Source organism: Nannobrachium achirus, assembly GCF_963921795.1.
Source record: "Nannobrachium achirus genome assembly, chromosome: 18".
NCBI lineage: Eukaryota > Metazoa > Chordata > Actinopteri > Myctophiformes > Myctophidae > Nannobrachium > Nannobrachium achirus.
In genome coordinates, this window is record NC_137825.1 from 10,109,232 (window position 1) to 10,131,522 (window position 22,291).

A 22,291-nucleotide genomic window follows, 5' to 3' on the forward strand; every position below is an offset into this window, starting at 1 on the left:
CAAACACTGTGCCCAGCCGATGCCCAGCTTTGCTTGCCTGCCTGGTTAACTCATTCTGTGCCAAATGCCAAAATGGCTCCAAGGTAGCTGTGCCACGGTTTTGTATGTTTTTCTTTATTGCGCAATCAAAAAAAGTTTTTTTTATATAATTTTTTTCCCCACAGAAACAGACACAGTTGTTGTGATTCAGTGGCAAAAAGAATTTTGTCAATCAGACAAATGGTTCCAGAGATAGAACACACATTTTCTCAATCAGCTAAACGAGGGAGCCAACACACAAACAGAGAAAAGCATCTCTCTGATCCCAGGTCATTTTGAAAAAAAAACCCGTCATGAGACGTCATTGGCACAGAATGAGTTAATAAACCAGACCGAACACAACCACACCCCCTGGCGGTAGTGGTATTGTAGTTTGGTCTGGCACCGATCGATTGAGATAGCTATTTCCTCAACCAGCTTCAAGGGTTGGCCAATCAGGGTTGTATGCTTGGGGCACGTGGTTTCTGTAGGCTTGGGGCACGTGGTTTGGAGCAAACCCCTGAAATGAAAGCTCTTCCTGAAATCCCAGACTCTCTTCCCAAAACGAAGTGTGTGATAGAGGCTGGCAACGCCAGGTAACAGCTTTGCGGGCGGAACATACATACATACATACATACATACATACATACATACACACACACACACACACACACACACACACACACACACACACACACACACACACACACACACACACATACACACATACACACATACATACATACATACATACATACATACATACATACATACATACACACACACACACACACACACACACACACACACACACACACACACACACACACACATACACACATACACACATACATACATACATACATACTGTCAGCCAAAGTGATTGTTCTAGAGAGGGAGTTGTTCTCCAACCAACTGGGCTGCTTGAGAGGGTGGCCAACATGATCCAATGTTCCTGCATGTCTGTTGAACAGTGGTAACAGCTCCCCCGGTGGTGAACAGTGGTAACAGCTCCCCCGGTGGTGAACAGTGGTAACAGCTCCCCCGGGAGTCAAAAGATGTGAGCGAGAGAAAGAGGCTTATCAGGCATGAGAGCCTTGTAGCTGTACTGGAAGTCAGGTCCACTGGCTTTAATGATGCACCGTTGGACACAGGGGCCAGCAGCACCACATTCTGGAACTGCAATAACAGCATTATCTGCAGACTTCATGTTTCAAAGAGGGATTTATAGGAGCCTTCCACTGTGATTCTGCACCGCATGCCAGAGCCTTTAGTCGGCTGGGTTAAGTTATTAGGAAATGATGTGAATTTGAATTAATAAAAAGAGACGGTATTGAGAGTGAGGGCTGAGGGGGCAGCCTTTAATCTAATCTTGTGTAGGATTAATGCATGGGTGCAGCAGAGGTCCTGTAGGAGATGATAGGAGGCTGTAATCACAAAGCACACTCTGCTAATCTGCACCTTTACGTGTAATTAAGACCATCAGCCCAGCTAAGCAGGCTCAGGGTGTTCGATACGAGAACACTGTGAATGGAGACTGGCTGCCAAGCCATGTGTTATCTGTGACCAAACCCTGAAAGCTTGTTTTCTTCCCAGTGTTGGCTCAGATAACTCATCACAGCGGGATGCCAGTGTTAATGATAACGTTATGCCAAGGTTTACCAAAGTGGGCGCTGTGATGCCAGTCCAGGGGTGACGCGGAATGATTTGATTAATATTTGGAATTCAACAATATCACTTCAGTTAAACCACTTAGAGCAGGGGTCTTCAACAGGGGGTCCGCGACCCCTAGGGGGTCCGCGGAGGTACTGCAGGGGGTCCGCTAAATTATTGATTGAAAAAAAAAAAAAAAAAAAAAAAAGGTTTCTTTTTTTTTTTTTTTTTTTTTTTTTTTTGCCATTTTCCACATTTATGTTAAAAAATAAATCATGATTCTATCCATTTTGAATAGCTTGAATACATGATTACTATGCAATTGACATATTGTTGATATTATTGACATTTGTTCTCAGTTAATAAGTAGTATGTTTAGAAATGGTAGTGGTACGGCCCACCCAGCTCGCTGTAACTTGTAGACCTACATGTTTAAAATAAAAATATGTCGTAGCCCCGACCCCCCCCCCCCCCCCCCCCACCCTACAAGGTGGTAGGGGGTCCCTGCTCCATCTCCCCATCAGTTTGGGGGTCCCCGGCCTGAAAACGTTGAAGACCCCTGACTTAGAGCCTCTATGCTTGATCTACAAGCTCACAATGTTGTGAGCTTGTAGATTGGCAATTTCTTTGGTGAACCTTCCCCCCATTATTTCACCGTGACATACTGTATCTTAGGGAGAAAGATCTTCATGTTTACGTAGCGTATTATGATATAAGATTCAAAAAATTAACAGTGTAATTCAGGGGTGCCGTGGTCCGTCGGTGAAAAATGAAAACCCATTTTTGAAATTGAAAGCCATTTTTGAAAACCCCCTGCGTTATGCAGTTTCATCCAGCATTTCAAGCACTGTTCTCCCCTCCCTCTCCCTCTCCTACAGAGCTGCGGCTATCATGGATCGTCTAGTAAGGCTGGCATGGTGGCCACAGGTTATCATGGATCGTCTAGTAAGGCTGGCATGGTGGCGACCGGTACTTCAACGGTGGCCCCGCCCCCTTCCGTCACCAGAGCTCTGGCCAAAGGGAAACGCCTCAGGTAACTATGGCGATCTATCTCTTGTTTACACGTTCTGTTGCACAATATTATGTTAAAGGTAGGGTAAGTGATTTCATTTAATTCTAATAATAACAAAATATGTCTATGTTTTGATAGTACTAGTTACACTAGTATAGACTAGAGTGTTTGGTCCATATTTGGACTTCAGCCTTATCCCCCTTGAGGAGGGAAAAAAGCAGTTTCAAACACAGTTGGGTGACAGGTTTTCCTCCAATCAGGATAGAGTGGGGCCTTCCTCCAATCATGGTCGAGTGGGGGCGGGCCTTACGCGCACCAAGGCCCGCCCCCACTTGATCATGATTGGAGGAAGGCCTGTCACCTACAGTAAATGAAAACTGAAACTGAAATCACTTACCACTACCTTTAAAGCTTGATTTGTTGACCAGTATGTACTGTAGAGCATGTTTGACACGTTAATTGCCATAATTAATACGTTCACTGCCAGCCTTTTACCGGTTCCACGGAACGCAAGGTGTGCACACAACGTAAACAAAGGATGTGACGTTGGAAAGGCTTTCGCACAGAGCAAAATAGAAGCAAAAGCATAAAACATTTAAATAATAACATGAACAAAAATGAATAAAACATTCACCAGAAATAGCAGATCTACAAGCTCACAGCGGGTTGCGTTTAGTACAGAGCCCTACATGGGACTCTGGTAATGAAAGTTAAGTGTTTTTTTTGTTTTTGTTTTTTGGTTACAAGATAACATTCTATATTCTCTTAGTAATCACTGCTATAGAGTGTTTTCTTTCAGTAACAGCCTAACAGGGCTCTCCCCGTCTCCCCAATTCTTCAATGAATAGAAAATACATTTTCATGCGGGTTGCCAATTTCAGTCAATCAGGCGAGAGTACCCATTTATCATTTTCAATTTTTATAGTGTTCCAATTTTTGTTCCAATTTGGTTCCAATTCTATCCGCTCTCTCCTCTGTGCCGTTGCGTCCAATTTGACTTGTTTTTCTCGTATCCTCCATGAGTTCTCCCAGAGTTGGCAACGCGACCTGGAAATGGATTTTCTGTTTAGCCTAGTAAAAGAGCTGGAGAGACACAGAGACTCCTGTTACTGAACAAACACACTATAGCAATACTATCATTACTGTCTCAATGTAGAGCTATTTAACACTTACTCCACCTTAAGTGGTTATTAAATAAAAAGTCCCAACTACCGTAGTGGGAATGAGCTGTGTTAGCCTATACCAGGAGTGCCCAAACTTTTTGGACTTGAAAGCTACTTTTAAAATGACCAGCTCAACATGATCTACCCACGTACCTGATGGGGCTTTGGAATAGCGGCACTGGCATTACATATACAGACAAATACACTTGAAATGGGCAATAGTGGTGGAAAAAAGTATTCATCCCATTCTGTATTGAAGTGGTAGGTTTTTCGGGATCTTTGTAATGCTATAGACCTTTTTCCTGAGCGCTACCTTGTAGCTGCGGTGTCGGCGAACAGCCGCACACACAAACACACACATACACACATACTGTACATACAGTAGGTACGGCTTGACATCGCAGTTATGGTTGCCACTCTGAGAACTCTTGAAAACAAAGCATTGCATTAGAGAGTTTGCCTAATTTGGAAGCCATGAAGGGAGCTGTCAGGCCCTTCTTGATGTCAATCAATCAAGTCACCTTAATTGACAGATGTCAAAAAGAGGGGTTTTGTGATCTTTGTGATTTTTTTATTTTATATATTTTAGGACATGTCATGTGGTCTACCTGCACAGCCTCTATGATCTACTGGTAGATCAAGATCTACCTTTTGGGTGGATTGATACTGACAGACAGACAGACATATAGACTGACATGTACACACGGTTAGTTTTGGGAGTTTAAGGAAGAAAAACGTGTATGCTGGATGGGGGATGAGAGTGCCATATGAATTCATGCAGCCATTGTTTTGATAAAACCGGTGCTGGTTTTTTTCCATCATCGTCCACAGGAGCAGCTCCCTTTCGCTCAGCCCCGCCCCAAAGCAGAGGGAGGCCAATCACTTTAGGACCCCGCCCATCCCCAGAGGGAAACACCATCTGGTTGGAGGATGCAGAGTGACCGGCCACGTCTACAAGCACCTGCAGGAAGTGGAGTCCACGGACGTAGAGGCGGAATATCTAAACCGGTGAGGATTCACTGTACTTTAAAACACGTTCACATTTCAATGTCAACTAGTGCTAAAAGCTATTAAAGGCATAGTTCACCCAGAAAGATTACTCACCCCATGCAGACTTGAATTCATGAATATTTGTTTTAGTTTTTGTCACATTCCTAAGACAATAATTTGATTTGGTTCCTTATGGAGACACAAAGAGCCTGCTTTGTTCCCTATGGAGACACAAAGAGCCTGCTTTGTTCCCTATGTAGACACAAAGAGCCTGCTTTGTTCCCTATGGAGACACAAAGAGCCTGCTTTGTTCCCTATGGAGACACAAAGAGTCTCCTCAAATTATTGGCTTGGGTCTTTACGGTGAGCCTCTGTGGATTCATTTCAGGTGTAGGCCTACGTTTCTAATCAACACATTCCTCATCATGGTCTTGATGGCAAAGCCACATCAGTGAGGGATGGATGTCCCTCTATCCGTAATCATAACATTGCAGGCGGGCAAAAACGTTGTATCTCCATTTTTCTCCCCCTTAATGACCTACTTCATCATATTACATTGTCACTCAAAAGCAGCAAAATAGCAGATTTACACATCTTGCTCATTTGTCATTTAAATAGCATGTTATTTAAACAGATGCTACGTTCATTGTCCTATAGTTAAATTGTACAGGTAATTATTTTTGAGTTAGGGTTAGTATATTATTTAGACTGATGCCAAGACCTTGGTTTTCCTTTGATCACTGTCTCTTTACATTTGATGTATATGTTGATTATTGTAAGTCGATCTGGAGCGTCTGATAAATGCATACATTGTAATTGTAATTGTGCATGTAATTGTGAATCTTCTTTATTTTTAAGGATTTCTGAAAGGTAACAGTTCTGAACATTTTCAATTCAGTTCAATCTTTATTAGCAGACTCAGGTCCATAAACAACGTACAGGGAATAGAAATAAAAGAAACACGACAGGCAATAGAAATCATTAAAAAACAAATGTTAAATAAATACTGCATAACCCACTGGCAAAACACACAGGCATTTTAGTTTGGATGCTGACTGCTCATAATGCTTGAGAGCACCACAGTGATGCTGTTAGTAAATACATCCAGCCGTTGCATGAACTAAAAGTGCTCACTCCAGCAGTGACAAACATCTGACTAGCACCTCTGGGCTTTTTAAGGAGTATACTCACCAGCAACCTTTGCATACTAGATTTCTCATAAGACGACCACAGGTGGAGCTGTATAGAGAGGAGTGCAATATGTCTTAAACAATGACACTTTCACATTAGTAGAACATATACTTTCTGTAAACAAGGTTTCTACCCGACAGTGACGTTAAGAGAAGCGCTGGCTCTGTTCCATGACACATTACAAGCAGGAAGGATTGTTGGCAGAACGACTTCAGTCTCAACATGATGTTTTTCTCTGTGGTTCAGACTATCTTACATTTTCAGACCACATCCCAGTCATCCTCAGTGGCACATCATGGTCAAAGAGCTTTCAAGTTGAAAGTGAGACAGAGTGTGGTTTAATGTCAGGCCAAACTCATGCAGGAAGTACTTGTGTAAGGACAGATTTGGACATTGATTAATGCTCAAATGATGACCTTGATGTCAAAGACGTGCTTTTTTATTTATTTATTTATTATCCCAGACAGCATGTTAATAAGGTCTGCTTACTGAAGGAAAAACCCAGACAATTTCACGTTTACTTAAACCAGTTAAAACCTACAGTATATACTTAATCAGTGTTACTTTATTTTCAAGGACCCCCCATAACTCTGAGAGTATTCAATTGCCTCCAAATGGATCAATAAGGGTCCATTTGGTTGCATGTGAATACTCTCAGAGTTACAGGACTGTAAGGGCCAATGGGTCCCCGTAAGGAAACCTGAGGGTACTGTACCCCGCTTTGAGAACCAGTGAGTTCTCAAATTCTACCCGAACCCAAACCCGACCCGACACAACATTTTCGGGCCAGGCCGGGCCTCCAGTTAAATGAAAAAAGAAAATATATTTTTTGATTAAAAAAAAATGATAATGTTTTTTGATTATTTTATTACTTTTACTCTTTTTCGGGCTGGGTAGGGCCTAAAATGTATGCTAATTAGCCAGTTAGGGCCAAATTAGGGCCGGGCCTTAATTTTCAGGCCCGCTGAGAACTCTAGACTCAGTACAGCGACTCGGCGGACCAATGAAGCATTAGAAGGAACATTGGTTCATCGCTGTGTGAACGGGCGAATGCAATGCACAATCATTGTAAAGTGCCTTAGGCGTTATATAAATGCACCGTTTACCATTTAGAAGCAAAGGTCCCCATCTGGATGGCACTGCATGTCCCTGTCTGCAACGTACCTGCACTTTCTATCTCTGTTTGTTTTTGTAGTGCTAAAAGCACTCAGGCCGGCGTGTTGTTTTCTCCGCTGAGTAGCTTTGTAATCACGTTAGGCTTAAACAGGACAAAGTTGTGGTTGTTTTTAATGATTGTGTGCAGAGTGGTACAAGTGCAGGGGAGGAGTGGTCCCCATACTAATTACCTACAGCTGACAGGAGCTAAATGGTGCGTTTATATAGCACCTTTTATCCAAAGCGCTGCATTACAATTCCTCCTTTTCTTTCCCACGTTCGCGGCTGAGGGAAACAGCGCGAGGCACCGACCTGCTCTCCGGGAGCAGTTAGGGGTTCAGGGTCTTGCTAAAGGGGGACACAGGCTGCGGACGGCTCACGTAAGAACCGCCGCCCCCATTATTTTCAATCCACCCCGGCAGCGTAAGGCGCTCACAGGTGTGGCGTTTTCAGATTTTACCGCACTTGGCTGCCATATACAACATGTAAATCTGCCTTTATTTCATTGTTTAATATCAGACGACTGTTTGATACACCCCGCAGTAAAGCAGGGACTCATTCCGGGTAGTTGGCTGTCCATTCAGACCAATGCTAGAGAATTCAGAAACGTGGATTTATCTAGGATTCTACTCCCAGATCATCCAAATCGTCCAAAGGGAAATGTGTTAACATGAAAGAGAGAACGTGAATCCAATATGTAGTAGGTTGGTCCCAGCTGCTTCATCTCTCTCTCTGCTATCTCAGCTACAAGGGGTCCTTGACCTGAAAAACGTTGAGGACCCCTGATCTAGATGAGGTATTCTGGGAGGGCAGGCATCTTGTGTTTCCCAGAGACGTGATTGTTTGACACTTTGCCCTCATCACACACACCGACGGATGGGTTTTCCCTTGTCAGAATGGACAGAGAACCCTGCTAAGTCATTTAGACCGGGTACGCATAACTGTGTCACCACTTTAACCATTATTTCATGCTTTAACTATAAAGAAATAGCAGATATACAAGCTCACAGCGCAGCACAGAGTGTTTCTCTTTGAATATATATTTTAAAAAGTGAACATTTGTAACTCAAATATTTTTTTCTGGGTGGTCCCTGGAACAACATATGTTGAGATGGGGGTCCGTGGCCAAGTACATGTAATTTTGGGGGTCCTTGACATGGAAAAAGTTTGAGAACCACTGATTTGGAAGAAGGATTTAGAAGACATTTATGGAATCGGGTCAAAAATATTGCAAAGACTTGCACAAAATTAATGTTCACGATTTTTCAAAAATAGCAGATCTACAAGCTCGCAGCGTGGCACTCGGTGCCACGCTGTGAGCTTGTATATCTGCTATTTTTTTTAAATAGTTAAAGCATAAAATAATGTGGTTCAAATCTAAAGTGACACGTACAGATTCGCGTTCAGGCCTAGATGGCCTAAGTCAGGCAAGAAATGTGGGCGCAGGTGTCAGCCTTCAGGTGAATGAGAGAGTGGAGGTTGTCTGCTGTTACGTGACGGTGTGTCAACGGTTGAGCAGAGAGTGAGTAACCCTGGTATTGAAGCGCTCGTGGCGAGAGGAGAGTTGTTGACCTTAAACATCAGCCTGCTGAGATTACATGTTATCGATCCGGGTTGTTGACGTCCTCTCTGCGCTGCCGCCGTGAATGTCAAACCAACCACAGAGTTCAGAGGTTCACTTGCTCTACCATTTTCCCTCTCTTTTTCTGGTTCAGGGCCTGCTTTAAAACCCTGAAGGCGTTTGTACGGCCCACCCATCTGACCACTTAAACCATTTAGAACGGGTACACATTTTGTGTATCATTATTCTATGATTTAACTATTGAAAAATAGCAGATCTACAAGCTCACAGCGCGGCACCGAGTGCCACGCTGCGAGCTTGTAGATCTGCTCTTTTTGAAAAATCGTGAAAATTTGAATTTTGACCCGATTCTATAAGTGTCTTTTGAATCCTTCTAAGATTTTTGGAAAAACCTATGTTTCTATGTCAGCAATCTGGCCAGCCATTGTCAAAGAAAAGGTCCTTTTCACTTGAATGGAGCTCAGTTAGACTGTTCTTGAGAGACTACTATGTCAGTGGTTCTCATACTGTTTTCATGTGAAGGACCCCCAAAATGGTCCGTGCACGGACCCCCATCTCAAAATATTTAGTTCCAGGGACCACCCAGAAGCAAAATTTGAGTTACAAACGTTCGCTTTGAAAATACATATATTCAAAGATTTGCACACATTTTCACGACTTTTTCAAAAATAGCAGATCTACAAGCTCGCAGCGCGGCACTCGGTGCCGCGCTGTGAGCTTGTATATCTGCTATTTTTCACTGGTTAAAGCATTCAATAATGCTAGGCCTAAATGGGTTAAACACGTGTTAAGTGGTCTGATGAGTATTCTTTTCTTCTTGCATGAGTCTTGCGTGGCCTGCCTGCTTGCTCACACGGAAAAAACGGACGATTCCATTTTTTAAAAGAAAACAATGATTTTCTATGACCTCGGCTCCGAATTTGCCATGCGGCAGGTGGCTGCGGCTGTGCGTATTTTCCCGATCTAATCCAGTTCAATTCATGCGTCTTGTCGCATGCTGTAAAAACTCATTGACTCCTTTTATGACTCCTCTTCGGATCCACAGTGTGGATTCCTCACAGCCTTGCACACCAAATCCAATGCGTTTTAATCATGCAGCAAACGGAAAGAAACGCAACGGTCCTGTGTGCAAAGCCCTTTAGAAGGAGTTCTCCTTAACGCTATGTCAGTAATAATACGGTGCTTCTTGTCTCTAGTAAAAATGAAAAATACAGTTTAGCTACTCACCAAAACAAAGGTGGCTTTTGGGAGTTGAAAGCTTACTCTACCTTGCGAACACACGCTAGGCCCCCCACCACGCTTCTAAAATACATTTCTAGGGCAAAGTGAAAAATAATCTAGCGGATGGAGACTACCGCGCAGGTCAGAGGGACCGCATTAACAGAGCATTAGTCTTGTTGGGTGTTCTTCGGCTCTGTGACGTTGGAAGTGCTGTTTGGTAAAAACAGTCTTCATCCAGGAAGAGTGTCTCCGTGCGGACATAGTGCTAAGGAGAACTCCTTCTAACGGTATGGACCAGAGCTTGGTGAGACATGACCGTTGTCTGTCCGTCACGTTAAGTCACGTCACACTTTTTTCCCTACTCTTGTCTCTGCCACCGTTGGCCCTATCGATGCCAAACTTTGCACACGCACTCCTTGAATGGCAAATCACAACCTCCGCCCTTCATTTCTCACATGCCCCTCTTCTAGCGCCACCGTGAGGCGGATTTTTGCAAAACACATTTTTGAACACTGCTCCTACAGATTTTGGCCTAAAATCACGCGAAGCGTTACACAGTATCTCTACAGTCATGTCATCAACATGGGTCTGTCCCATTCCCCATATTCCCTCCTGATTACCTATGATAGCCTTCTAAAGTTTGTGTATGCGACGTGACGGTCGATTATCTCCCGATTAGGGAGTCTTACTGGTTTAAACACGTTACGTAGTGCTGCTTTAACTGTTGTGTTGAAACTGTTATCTCATGTAAAGGGTGTTAAATGTTTTTCTAACAACAAGCCCTGGTTTAGACTATAGTACATCTATTGTAAACGGTGTCAGTCTGCCTTGTGTTTAGGCGTCCCAAAGCCAACACAGCTGCAGGCTCTGATGATTTCCACCCACGGATGCTTATAACTCTCATGCTTTGGTGTCCGTAGGAATAGGACACTCCTACACGTGTTTTTCAACCACAGCATTCTGGAGGTATAGACTTCTGTTCTTTTGCTGTATAGTTTTGCCCGGAGGAAAAGCATCGCAGCCAGAGACGGTACGGTGAACCGGATCAACAAATAGATTAAAGGAGCAGGATCCATAATTGTCTGGGACCTGCATTCATTAGAGGGTCATCATAGCCCTGGAACCAGTGATGAGATCAGGACTATATTACAGTGTGATGGTCAACCTCTCCATGGTGTTTTTATTAGCCTTAGTTAGAAGCACATTTAGGGGTCGTCTGGTTATGCAGAGTTGTTCCACTAACGCTTAATTTTGTCACACCATCCCTAACGTTGGGTATACTTTACCCAATGTAATTAATTCCATTAAAAAAAATACTTCTCATCAACATATTTAAAGAGGTGGTGCCATAGTGTTGTACTTTTTAGGTTTTGTTAGTGTCTATGGATCGAGCTAACGTTACTCTAATAGACCCCCAGGTGTGGTTATAATATGCAAATATGTCTTCCCTGTGTATCCCTGTGTAAAAACACAGATTAAATAAATGACATCATACATATACTCATACCCTCCCCTTTTACTATTGACCCAACACTGTGGGTGTGGCTAACTTCAGCTGGGGCACCACCCACCTGACAACCAGGCATACCTAATGAACTGGTGGGTTTTCTGTACACTTTTTTTGGAAGATCCTCCTATCATATTACCTGATCATCATGTTTTAGGGGGGGGGGGGGGTGGGGGGGGGGGGAATCATGGCATTGCATCTTTAACTTTTAGACCTTTTGGTGATGTTTTTTAAGGTGAGGGGTGGTGGCAGCCTGAGGTGTCAGACACTGGGAGACTCCCAGCTCTTCCTGTGACCCATTTACATCATTTCCTTCTTCAAACAGGGAGGCTCAGCAGTTCCTTCAAAGGACTGCGGAGAGAATCTGTAGCAGGCTAATAATGTCTTCCTTTCACGCGCACGCACACACGCACGCACGCACGCACGCACGCACGCACTCACACTCTCACATGCTTTGAAACAAGAAGTCCTTGTTATACAAAAAGTAAAGACACACTAATGGCCCTTTTCGACTACGCAAACTAAGCGAACCGTCAACCATATCCAGACGCCATGACTGCGTTTCAGACAAGGTTTCAGAACCAAAGTTGGGCCTTCCTTGCTCAGGGCGTATCACTATCACAGATTCTTTCTAAATGTAAAAGACTTGATTTTTATGATGCACGGCTCACGCAAATGTCTCATGTTAGAGAAAGCAATGAGTTACCCTTCATAGCCAGAAGTAGGCCTAGATGCATTTAACACTAACAGCGTGTTGTTGTTGTTTGTTGATTGATTGATTGATTCCATAGTGGTCCTAATGTCCTATGTATTCAGTTCATGAACATAGCATGAAGGAATCACACCATAATACATGCCATCAACAAATACAAAACACTGTAATGTGAAAAGGAAAAAAATCGAACCTCGGTTCGAAGTGAAGCGGTGAATTTTTATTCTATGTGTTATAAATCTATACATTCTGTTTTCTAGATCTATACCTTCTATGTGCTTTAGTTCTAGTTCTGAATGATGAATGATTTTGTCTGGAGAGCCAAATTGTCATGTGAAGCTTGACCAATCCTCAATTCTTCATTCTGGACTGGACATGCACTGGACAGACAAAGCTATACCTTGGAAGCGGTTTTCACCGCTTCAAAAAGGTGAATTTGCGTTTACCTCCCCTTGTGGTTTCTTGATAGCTTTCACATTAACTTCAACACTTTAAGTCCGGGAACACATTCAAGATTTAAGATTCAAGATTCAATAATAACTTTATTACCATGTCAACATAGTTGATAGGAAAGTTGATAGTGGGTCCTTGACATTAAAAAGTTTGAGCATCACTGATCATAGAAACATATTTTTTTCAGAAAACCGTTTAATTGTTTAGGTATTTTTCAGGCCTAATTGTCCAGGTTAATGGATGGTGTCAGGGCATTCCTCAATTTGGAAGCAGAATGGGAATTTCCCCAAAGTGTGTTCTATATTCGGGGACCGTAACAGCTGGTTGTCTCTCTCCCTGTGGTGCTGTGGTGCTGTGGCTGGCCCCCCCCCCCCCCCCCCCATCTCTCCCTAGTTGCCATGGAAACAACAGCCAAGTCTCTGGATGGTATGTGAGGAGAGAGAGAGAGAGAGAGAGAGAGAGAGAGAGAGAGAGAGAGAGAGAGAGAGAGAGAGAGAGAGAGAGAGAGAGATGCAGTGGTGTAAAGTGCATTTACTCAAGTGCTGTACTTTAGTATCATTTTGAGGTATCTTTTACTTTACTGGAGTATTTCCAGTTTTCAGTACTTTTACTTCTCTACTCCACTACATCTCAAAGGCAAATATTATGCTGCTTTTACTCTGCTACAATGATTTGAAAACTTTAGTCACTGGTTACTTTGCAGATATCAATTAATATACACATGGAACTACTGTTCCTACGAAACAGTGTGGGCTCACATGGAACACCATGTATAGAACAATGACGTCATGACGTGACTTGCTCATCCCCCGGTACCACGGAAGTAATTCTCTATGGAGAATAACATTGAGTCATCTTAAATCGTATCATAGAAGCATTGTGGTCCAAAAATAAACTAACGGTCTTTGCGATATTGTCGGCGAGGTGGCTCTATATGGTTTATGATAGTCAGTCACACATTATTTGATAAAGCCTGTTTCTAGCGAAAATGTAACTAATTCGGCGACAGTAACATTAGCGTTTTCTCACCATCAGTTGATTCTTCATATACATATGAGTCAAACCGTTGAGATAATTTGTTTATAATTGGAACACAGTTCTTATATGACGCGATATGAAAAAGGTCTATGGAGATTCAGAATGGGGGAAAAAAAAATCGCGAACCAGGTATGATGCGTAAATTATGTCACACTTCACTACTCTGGGCACAAAAATATATACTCTTTGGTTGCTCCTCATTGGCTAAGGGCCCTGCTTTGTACTGTCGGTCAGTTTTTTGAGGAGAATAACCTTTGGTCGATAAAGTTCTGGTATAACATACTGATATAACATACTGGTCTATAAAGTATAGTATAACATACTGATATAACATACTGGTCTATAAAGTATAGTATAACATACTGATATAACATACTGGTCTATAAAGTATAGTATAACATACTGATATAACATACTGGTCTATAAAGTATAGTATAACATACTGATATAACATACTGGTCTATAAAGTATAGTATAACATACTGATATAACATACTGGTCTATAAAGTATAGTATAACATACTGATATAACATACTGGTCTATAAAGTATAGTATAACATACTGATATAACATACTGGTCTATAAAGTATAGTATAACATACTGATATAACATACTGGTCTATAAAGTATAGTATAACATACTGATATAACATACTGGTCTATAAAGTATAGTATAACATACTGATATAACATACTGGTCTATAAAGTATAGTATAACATACTGATATAACATACTGGTCTATAAAGTATAGTATAACATACTGATATAACATACTGGTCTATAAAGTATAGTATAACATACTGATATAACATACTGGTCTCGAGCCCACGTGTTGTTATTTATATCAGGTCGCACTTGTTGGTGGTGATGTCACCAAGAACTCTGCTCCTCATTGGCTAAGGGCACTGCCTTTGTACTGTCGGTATTTTTTTCTTAGGAGAATAAACTTAAAAATAAAAAAATAAAAAACTAGAGGCAGTGCTCTTCCGAGCACAGGTCTCCACCAGGCCAGGTGGCCTGTTATAGCGCCACCATGAGGCTGATTTGAAAAGTTTGAAGTGGCATTACTTCCTCGGCCTAGTGGGAATGTGCGTGCACAATTTCACAAAAATTGCACGCTGTGTTCGTGATTTGAGGCATTTTGTTCAAAACTGACCAATCTTACAAACTTTGAAAGCCAATCTCAGCCAATCAGGATAGAAAAATTATGGACAATCAGACAGATCCATGTCGATCACATGACTGTAGAGATACTTTCTACCGATTTGCGTGATTTGTGGACGAAATCTGTAAGAGTACTGGCCAAAAGGTAGTTTTGCACAAATTGGCCTCCTGGTGGCGCTAGAACAGGCCCATGTGAAAAATGTGGGGCAGAGGTTCTGAATTGGCATCCAGGGATTGTGTGTGCTCAGTTTGGCAGCGACCGGGCCAACGGCGCCGGAGATTAGCTGGTAACAAACTGGAGGACACACGGACGCACGCACGGACGGACGGACTGACTGACGGACAGAGGTGAAAACATACTCTCCCCCAAGCCTTCGGCTGGTTGAGACAATAACGTTTTGGTATAACATACTGGTCTCGCCTTTCAGCGAGCCCACAACTATAAAACAATACATGAACCACATTAGCCCTATTTTATACATCTGAAAATAGCTGGTAGATCTGCTATTTATGTCTGGTACTTGATGCCAACACTTTTACTCAAGAGTATTTTTATATTGTGGTATATTGCTACTTTTACCTATAAGTGAAATATCCAAGTACTTCTGGCATCGGCGGACACATTAGAGGAAATAATGAAACAAAGAGAAGAACAGAGGCGTGAAGGACAGCTGGAGAGAAGGAGAGAGAGAGAGAGAGAGAGAGAGAGAGAGAGAGAGAGAGAGAGAGAGAGAGAGAGAGAGAGAGAGAGAGGGTGTTGAAAAGAAAAGCACTGTTGCCATGTCTGCTAATTATAAACGACTTATAGACTTGTTCTTCTGTAAAGTTGCTTGTGCATTTTGTAAATATTGGTAGTCGCGGGTTGTGTGTTTTTGGTCTTGTTGTTTCTAAAATGCAGAAGTTGCTTATTATATTTGGGCTTTGGGACTGACATTTTCATGTCATGAAAGCTGGCAACACTGCTGCTGAAAAGATGAAACAGTGACGGAGCAGTGAATAGCAGACAAACAGGGAAATACCATGGCACACTGTCATGTAGTCACACACAAATATAGAAACATCTCCATATGTCAACTATTTATGTTGTTGTTGTTTTTTGTTTGGTAAATGAATGCTCTGTGGGTTTTATAAATGAAATTAATGACGCAATAAGCCACACAGGCCCGTATTTATATGACATGAGGCCCCTGGGCAAGGGGAAATAAAGAGGCCCTCGTGCGCGCGCAAAAATTCCACCTCCGGTCCACCTGACCACACCGTGACCTCACCTCCGGACCGGCCCATGCATAATGTGACTGTGTGCAGAGGCGTAATTTTTTGGGGGTTTTACCTGTTTTTGGGTGCTTTTTATATCAATTTCGGGTGTTTATTCCCCACACAACAGTCTAACAAGGAGCTGCAGATAGCTGTTACTATTTATTTAGCATGCAGCGAAACACACACACACACGCGGATACAGAATTGGAGTTTGCGTGCATGTGTGTAGCCTATGTGTGTGGAAAGTACCGGATACATAGAGTGGGCGGGCTTTAGACTGCACTAAGTTTTCAGAGCAGCTATATGCAGTGCGGCCAGCAGAGCAGAAGCGCTCAATAATAAAACAAAAATGTACTGTAACTAAACACAAATATCACTTTATTTGGATTGCAATACTTTAAAATTTCATCATTAAATTAACTCATTCAGGGTCTTTTCAAAATGGCTTCCAAGTTCCACACCGCCTCCCTCTCCATAGACTTCCATGTAATTCATAGTGCACGGATCATGCACGCCCATGCCTAGATCATGCACCACGTGTGTGCACACTGTTCACAGCTTTCAAACAAAAAAATCTGAATGGAAATCCGTTCAGGCATTCATGAGCTAGCAGCCATTATGTTTTCTTGAAATGTAAACAAACATGGCTGCCATGTTTGAAAGATGGGGTTGGTATGGGGGTTAAACATGGAATTTCGCGATTGCGATCATGCCTACTAAATTTTTTGGGGTCCAAAATTTTTTTTTTTTTTTTAATTCTTTTTTTTTTTTTTTTTTTTTTTTAGGCCCCCCTCCCCTGAGGCCCCTGGGCGCGTGCCCACCCTAGCCCAATGGTAAGTCCGGCCCTGAAGCCACAAGAGGCAAGTGGTTACCTGGTATTTTACACCGGCTGAGAGGCGTAGGGAGACATGAGGCGCAGCCGAGTGTCTCCAACCCTCTCAGCCAGTGTAAAATACAGGTAACCACAAGCCTTACGTGGCTTATTGCTTTTCTAAAATGGTTACAATATCATGGCAACATGAAAATAGACATGTACCAATTAAAACTGTTCTATTTCACTAATAATACACAATAAGGTCTGTTCTGCAAGAAAGTAGTTGCAGGCTGCAGAAACAACACAGGTGCACTGGTGCACTGTGGAACACTGTGGAAAGAAATAACGCACCTGGGTTTGATATAAACTGATTCAAGGTGTGGGTTATAGTCTCATATTAAACATCAACCAGCCAATCAGAATCAAAGAATTGAACTAGCCGTTTTAGAAAAAGCTTTAACTACTGTGACTAAATAATATACAAATTAAGAATCCATTGGAACCCAGGTTCTTTTTTTAACACTTCTTGAAAAGCAACAGTTGTTCCCTGACAGTGATCAAATACCAAGCGCACGCACGAACGCACGCACACACACACACACACACACACACACACACACACACACACACACACACACACACACACACACACACACACACACACACACACACACACACACACACACACACACATGCACCAGTCCAATGCAGTATTTAGTTAACATATTTCAGTAAACCCACACAGGACAGGATCAGGAATGCAGCAGCTTTGATGCCAAAAAAACTTTAAATCTGCGATGCTGCACAGAGGAGGTTTTTTCTCGCTTAAACATTTATACGAGCTCCCCCAGGCTGCCCAGATTTTAAGGATTATTAATAATTACACAAAGATTATGAATATCCAGTCCCTGAAGAAAGAACAAATAGATCTAACGTAGTCAGACGATTCAGGGAGAGAGAGGTGGGATCAAGCTCTGAGTGCAGGAGAGCTTTAACCGTAGTAGAAACATTTCTCACACGAGGAGAGACAGAGACGTTATCTCTGTTGTCTCCCTGATATCTCTCTTGTCCTCCTTTAGGGCAGTGGTTCTCAACCTTTTCAGACCGTGACCCACCTAAAATAATCATATTTGAACCAGGCAGGGACCCCCCGGTTCAAATTATGTAAAGTACCTTTACTGAACTCTGCGACAGCAACAATTAAAAATCGTCTTTCCGCTTCACTGCTGAGGTTTTCTTACCTTTTACACAGCGCTTGTGCGCTTGTAGATCGTGCACGCTGGTCCACGGATCGTGAACGGCCTGAGAACAGGAACGGGGTGATCAAAAGCTGCTATGTCCAGATGGGGCTACAGAACTATCCCAACCATCTGTGAATGTGGAGAAGAGGATCGACCTTACGATGCAGCAGCAGTGCTTTGTCTGCCCTCTTCTACCCAACCAGGGCAGCTTAAAAGATCTTGCAGGGGGCACGGTGGCGCAGTGGTTAGTGCTTCGCCTCACAGCTAGAAGGTCCTGGGTTCGATTCCCGCCGGGGGACATTGTGGGTGCTGGGGGCGTGTTTCTCCCTCCGCGTCATCAGCGCCCACACCCTAGGTGGGGTCGGCGATAGGGCCTTTCTGTGTGGAGTTTGCATGTTCTCCTTGTGTCTCCTAGGGTTGATACCCTCACAAAAACATGCAGTAATCCTGGTTTCAATAATGCCTCCCCCTGGCCAGCCGGGGCGCCTGATGGAGGGGAGAGGAACTGGTTGGAATAACGTGTTCCTTCCACACGCTACGTCCAAACCAGGGAAATCCCCCCTGTCAGGTGAAAAGAAACAACATGGGCTACTCATGCATTGAAGGAAGCATGAAGTCAGTTTGTTGTCTCCCCAGGCGAGGGAGAGCAGAGCCCAGGATTACATAGGCAATTGGCACTGGGTGAAACAATGGTTTGCCAAAAAGTGAGAGTTGCAGAGTTCAATAAAAATGCGAGGGACTGTGTAAAGAAATAGGAAACTGTCATGTAACCACATGCTGGACAGGAAAAATAAATACATTTGTAGTTTGACTCGGTTCCACAGATAAAATATAGAGGTATAAATTGCAGGCTATTTTCACAATTTCCACCTCTTTCTCAGCCTGATACTCAGGCAGAATTTTCATTTAGTTTCACTCCTGAACATAGTTTTTTAATGGGCGTGGCTAGCCCTTCAGGGGCTGCAGCCAAGCTACCTCTTTCTTATATTATTTGACAATTTGGCCAAAGTTTGACCTGTTCTTTTGGATGCTTTCTTGATCCATTTTGAAGCAGTAATGGTCTCTTCTTTTATACTTTGGCTATTCAAAAATAGCAGATATACAAGCTCATAGCGTGCCACTGAGTGCCGCGCTATGAGCTTGTAGATCTGCTATTTTTGATAAAACATGAAAATGTGTGCAAATCTTTGAATATGTTTTATTTTAAAGCGAACACTTTTAGCTGCAATCTTTGCTTCTGGGGGGTCCCTAGAACAACATAAAAGTCCTTAAATTGTCACTTCACTGTCGTCTGGGGATCATGTAAGGAACCACTGCTAGGGGAGGAGAAACCATGGGACACAATGTCTAGACCAGGGGTTCCCAAACTTTTTGGTCTCAGGGCTCCCCATAAATATTTTTTTAATCCGAGGCACCCCTATATTATAATTTTCACTCCAGGCACCTTATATTTATAGCATATCGTCGTTGTCGAGTGGAAACCTTGTATGTCCAAAACCATTCGTTTTGTATTTATCATCTATAAAATGTACTAAACTAGTGAAAACAGCAGATCTACAAGCACACGTTGTGTGCTTGTAGATCGGCGGTTTTCACTAGTTTTGTGCGACGGTCTTGTATGATGAAGCAGGGCTTTGCTTTACTAAAAGACGTACACATTTGAAACTTGGAGATACGAGGTTTCTGCCCGACAGTGACGATATTTTAGTGATTATGTCGCGAGGATAACGTTGAGATAATAGCCATTTTGGTTAGAACTGACTGAAAATAACTTTGTACTTCAAGTTTAAAATTATACTAAATATTTTTTCAAGTGTCCAAATAAATTCCAAATATTATCAAATTATCTCGCGGCACCCCTGGACTGCCCTCGCGGCACCCGAGGGTGCCCCGTCACCCACTTTGAAAACCCCTGGTCTAGACCTGAGTCCTAAATGTAAGCGTCTCTCACCCTGTCCTTTCTGTTCCATTCCCTGCAGGTACAGCACCAGAGGAGGAGCCACTGACCTGACCTCAAATATGCAAACCCCCCACGCTGCTGCTGCTGCTGCTGCTGCTGCCAGCAGGACGGGCTGGACCGAGGTCCCCTGCACCCGCCTGGACAAGGGGACGCCCGCCGCCCCTCTGCCGTCCCTCCGCGCCCGCTCCGTGCCCATCATCCCCTCCCTCCAGCAGCCGCGCGAACGGGCGGACGAGCGGCCCGCTGCGGTGGGCGTCCTCCCCAAGCCCGAGTGGCGGTCCGCGCCTCCGGCCCGAAAGAAGACCACCACCGCCGCCGCCGCAGTGCCTGTGGGCCCGGCCGCGTCGCCCCCCAGCCCCGGGGAGACCACCACCACCACCACCCCCACCCGTCCTGTGGAGCATCCCACCGCCGGCAGCCTGCGGTCAGGAGGGAGGAGCCGTGGAGGCCCCCCAGCGCCGCCGACGGTTATGCGCGAGACCCCCCGCCCCGTGGAAACGGCGGTGGAACTGGAGGGGGGGAACTCCTCGAAACGACACAACAGAAGCCTTTGCGGCGGCCCCACCGCGATGGGGTCCGCCGGGTCGTGTTCGGATCTGCCATGCGGCGCCGGCATGGACACTGTTGTTACCGTAGTGACGACGACCGCCGCGCTCGATCAGGAGGAGGGCGGGACTGACAAGCACGCCCTCGGAGGAGGAGGAGCTCCGTTCCCCGGTAGCGCCGAGGCCACGGCGTTGAACAACGCCACGGGCCAAACGGAGGCCCCCCCGCGGCCCCCCTGCCGAGCAGAGACCACTGTAGTGTACGGAGGAACGGGCCGCGTATCGGCCGCCGATAAGGGCCCCGGTGGCAGAGAACGCGGAGACGTTACGCCCTGCTCCTCCTCCTCCTCCTCCTCCTCCTCCTCCTCTGCAAGCTGATCGGATTATTTCTTTACGGCGCTTCGTGGACGTTGATTTTCCGATTTAAAACTGGCCTTCCTTTGTCGGGTGGCATGTGTTTATGGCTCAACATGGGGCCATGGAAGGGAGCTCGAGCAGTGACTCCACGACTGACAGAGATGACATTTATTGACATGAGTAAAAAAGAAAAAAAAAGACATCAAATTATTCAAGAAAAAAAAGAAAATAGGCAAAAACACAAACACAGTGTTGTGTATACATGTGAATCAAATGCAGAAAACAAAAACAACGTTATTTGGATGGGAGCTTGATTTAAAAAGTGTACTGAAGAAAAAAAAAGAAGAAAAAAAGAAGACAAATGCCACTATTTAAACACAGCTTCTACTTAGAAACCAAAATAGTGTGTCATCTCTATGTTGTTTCTCTATTGTAAAGAAATGAAAGTATATGTCACATAATATATGTCATATAGACGTATATATATTTGACATGCAATTGTGACAAAATAAAGATTATGATTACAGTGTTAACGTTTTTTCCTTTCACTTCAGTCTGACAATGACACAATGAGCAATGGCCTTGCTAATTAATTGCTGTTTTATTAGTTGTTCATTAGATTATCTACAGTACGTCTCTCCTCAGGTTTTGGAGTTTTGAATCTCATTGATTTGTCGACAGGACAGCGGTTTGATGAGTAACGCCTGGTCCCATCGCATTGCAAATCATAGATCTGAACAATACCGTTTTAAATTGTTTTAATTTTTTACATTTTCTACTGATTCTTTTTTTTCACCACTTTCATTCTCTTCTACTCTCTCACCATTGATCTGAACTTGCCCCTTAGGTTGGTGCTTTTATCAGTTCCCTGCGACATGCTAGATGGTGAGAAACTTCTGCCTTCACAATAAGGGTGCAGGAAGAGTGGGCACTGGGCACCTAAACAGTGTGGGCACCTCATTGTTAAGTTGGATGAAATAATTGCTGTGTGTGGTTCTATATGGGCTGTGTCAATAATTTTGACAAATAATAGCTTGCAGCAAGTAATATACAAAATACATGTACATTCATTTGAATAGCCAAAAGTATAAAAAGAAATATGGTTTAAAAAGAACTAAAAAGGACTAAGATAGCTAATTTTGGGGAACCATATATGAACTTTAGTTGACAATGTGGAATTATTAACTATGAAATGAACTAGTTCGTTTTGAAAGTGAACTTTCCCCTTTACTGCAGGGGGGTGTAGGCCTACTTTT

At 43.5% G+C, this 22,291-nt stretch overlaps 1 protein-coding gene across 1 annotated transcript in view; it reads left to right on the forward strand.

Annotated features, from left to right (window-relative positions):
- Positions 1 to 21,056, forward strand: part of nrg3b (neuregulin 3b) — a gene marked incomplete at both ends in the record, with an annotated part of 585,734 nt that extends 564,678 nt beyond the window's left edge. The window contains 3 exons of the mRNA XM_080747178.1: positions 2,550 to 2,704; positions 4,678 to 4,854; positions 20,153 to 21,056. Of these exons, the coding sequence (XP_080603304.1) occupies positions 2,550 to 2,704; positions 4,678 to 4,854; positions 20,153 to 21,056 (1,236 nt within the window). The remainder of the gene's footprint in view (positions 1 to 2,549; positions 2,705 to 4,677; positions 4,855 to 20,152) is intronic.
- Between the last annotated feature and the right edge of the window lie 1,235 nt (positions 21,057 to 22,291).